The sequence below is a fragment of the Perca fluviatilis genome, chromosome 2, assembly GCF_010015445.1.
Source record: "Perca fluviatilis chromosome 2, GENO_Pfluv_1.0, whole genome shotgun sequence".
Lineage (NCBI taxonomy): Eukaryota > Metazoa > Chordata > Actinopteri > Perciformes > Percidae > Perca > Perca fluviatilis.
In genome coordinates this window covers 16,947,756-16,950,168 of record NC_053113.1, presented here as the reverse complement: position 1 = coordinate 16,950,168, position 2,413 = coordinate 16,947,756, and the positions used below count along the sequence as shown (strand labels likewise).

Sequence of the window (2,413 nt, the reverse complement as noted above, 5' to 3'; positions counted from 1 at the left end):
TTGGGGTGCAGAAATCTGGGCACATAGCCTGTGCATGATGTGGGCTCCACTTCTCTCCTGGAACTGTTGAACTGGAGCAGGGGTGGCAGGATCCTCAGGCTGGATCTCTGGCTCTTCCAGGACATCCCTATAGTTCAGGCACACATTGTGGAGGACTGCACAGGCCAGGATGATCTCTGAACAAAATGCAGGCTTATCCTCCAGTGCCTTGAACAAGGTACTCCGCCACCGTGCCTTCATCACTCTGAAGGTCCTCTCAATAATCGACTGGGCCCTGCCATGTCGCACATTAAAGCACTCCTGCATCCTCCCTTGTATGCCTCACAACTTACATGGATATGGGGAAGATGTTTTCCAACAGCGGGACGTACCACAGTCGGTTAACTGAGATAACTCATTATGTTGTGAGCAGTAGGCCTACGTGTGCTGTTGGCAAAATTGTGTCCTGTCTGACCTGGGCTGGCAAATGGTCACGTTAAAAAGCGTGTGAATACACGAGCACAAAGTTTCCCGGTTTTAGTTCTGGGAAATCTGGTCACCGTAGTGTATGTGTAGAGCTAATGGGTTCCACACCCCCAGAATGTTATCATGTTCAAACTTGTAGTTTTCAGCCCCCAACTTGACTTACGCAAGGTTTTTTTTTTTTTTTTTTTCCATATGCAGTAGTACTCTCCAAAAAAACAGACTTGTTGAGATTTGTAAAATTGTAAAGCTCCCCTTTAATACATTTTACAGAGTCTCTTACTAAATATCCTGCTCTGGATATGTTTGCTCCTTTTTGAATAACTGCTTTTTCAACTGCAACTTGAACAGAAAACATTTTGCCATGAACCATATAAACATATTCCACTATGTACTTTATCACATGACAGAACCTCACAGCAGACCGGGCATGTTGCATTACTCATTCTTTGTCATTTTCTTTTAAATTTCCCAGGTCTTTTCAAGAGGAGCCATTGTTTTACAAGGAGTTGAACGGGTCGAAGTCGAAGATAAATTGGGTGAGCAAAGTGACTTGTCTTAAAAGTATCCTTTGAATTAGCATGGCTAATCTATTGATCTATGGAGTCATGTGATTGTTGTTTCAGTGAATGAGGGCGAGGTGTCCTTTAAGCTGACAGTGTCTCCAGACATGGCACCAGACGTCCAGGTTGTGGCTTACGCCATCCTCCCCAGTGAGACTGTGATCGCCAACAGCGCTGACTTCTCTACTGAGCAATGCTTCAGTCACAAGGTCAGCCTGAGAAGAACTGAGACATGTGGCAAAGGCTGTTCTTGTCAGATTTTAGGTGCAGAATCAAGTGTTTGTTAGTTGTTACAAAACATCAACACCAAATGTAGCTTTTCTTTTTAAAAAGGCGGTTATCTATAAGACATTTTTTTTGGAGAAATTTTTAAGTATCCCACTGAAATGAATTGCATTAACCTCCTACATGTTGGGGCCATATCTATTTTCTGTCATGACGGACAACCTTTTGACTATTGCATGGGTAGGGTGGTATAATCCATATGCAGTCTTGGCTAGTTATACTAACTCAAGATTATTTATGCATTAAGAATTTCCCTTGTCTGATATGGTGTGCAAATCAGTGTAAAGTTCAGTCAGCCAATTTAGGTGGCATGGATTATTTATGTAAATGTTTAATAAATGCAGCATTGATTTTTGGCCTCTAGGCTGACTGTCACTCCTCGAAAGGAAGCACCAACCTTAGCAGAGCAGTGAATGCGGACTGACAACAATATCAGAGCCCCCAAATCACACTAGATACATTATGAGCAATTAAGCGTTGGCAGGACCAACTGCCATGTGGTCATTCCACTGGCAGAAAAATGCTTCTAGTGAAATCGCTGTGGGCAATTTGTGCCCCATAGGCTGAGTCCTTGGTAGTGGACCGGGTTAAGTCTGACCTGTGGCCCTTTGCTGCATGTCGTCGCCTCTGTCGCTCCCAATATACTATCACTATTGAATCCAATTTTTTAAAAACTATCTTAAAAATCAATCTGGTCTCATCTACTACTAAAGTCCAGATGGTGCAATGTGTCTTTTCCGATTGTGTCAGGTGTCTCTGGAGTTTTCTCTGTCCTCGGCTGTCCCAGGAGAGGAGACCATCATGCAGGTTACCGCCCAGCCAGAATCTCTGTGTGGTGTGAGCGCTGTTGACCAGAGCGTCCTCATCAAGGAGCCAGGGAAGACTCTGATTGCAGACAAGGTAACTACTGGAATCAACTAAAACTATATGCATACATAACTTGTTACCTCTGTATAATCTTTTGCAAATCTATCAACCTCCATTTTTACTTTAACAACTTGTCCCATGGTTAATCTTTCTTCCTTTTCTCCCTCTACCAGTTATACATTGTTATCAACCGTGCAATGCAGCTCAATGCTGATTTTGTTGATACCCAGTTGTAA

General features: G+C 43.1%; 1 protein-coding gene across 1 annotated transcript; it reads left to right on the top strand.

The window, feature by feature from the left end:
• The first annotated feature begins 332 nt into the window (after positions 1–332).
• LOC120551331 (murinoglobulin-2-like) lies at positions 333–2,413 on the top strand. Its single transcript, XM_039788677.1, has 5 exons — positions 333–404; positions 938–1,001; positions 1,089–1,234; positions 2,061–2,210; positions 2,351–2,413. The coding sequence occupies exons 1-5, from the start codon at positions 333–335 to the stop codon at positions 2,411–2,413; spliced, it is 495 nt and encodes a 164-aa protein (XP_039644611.1).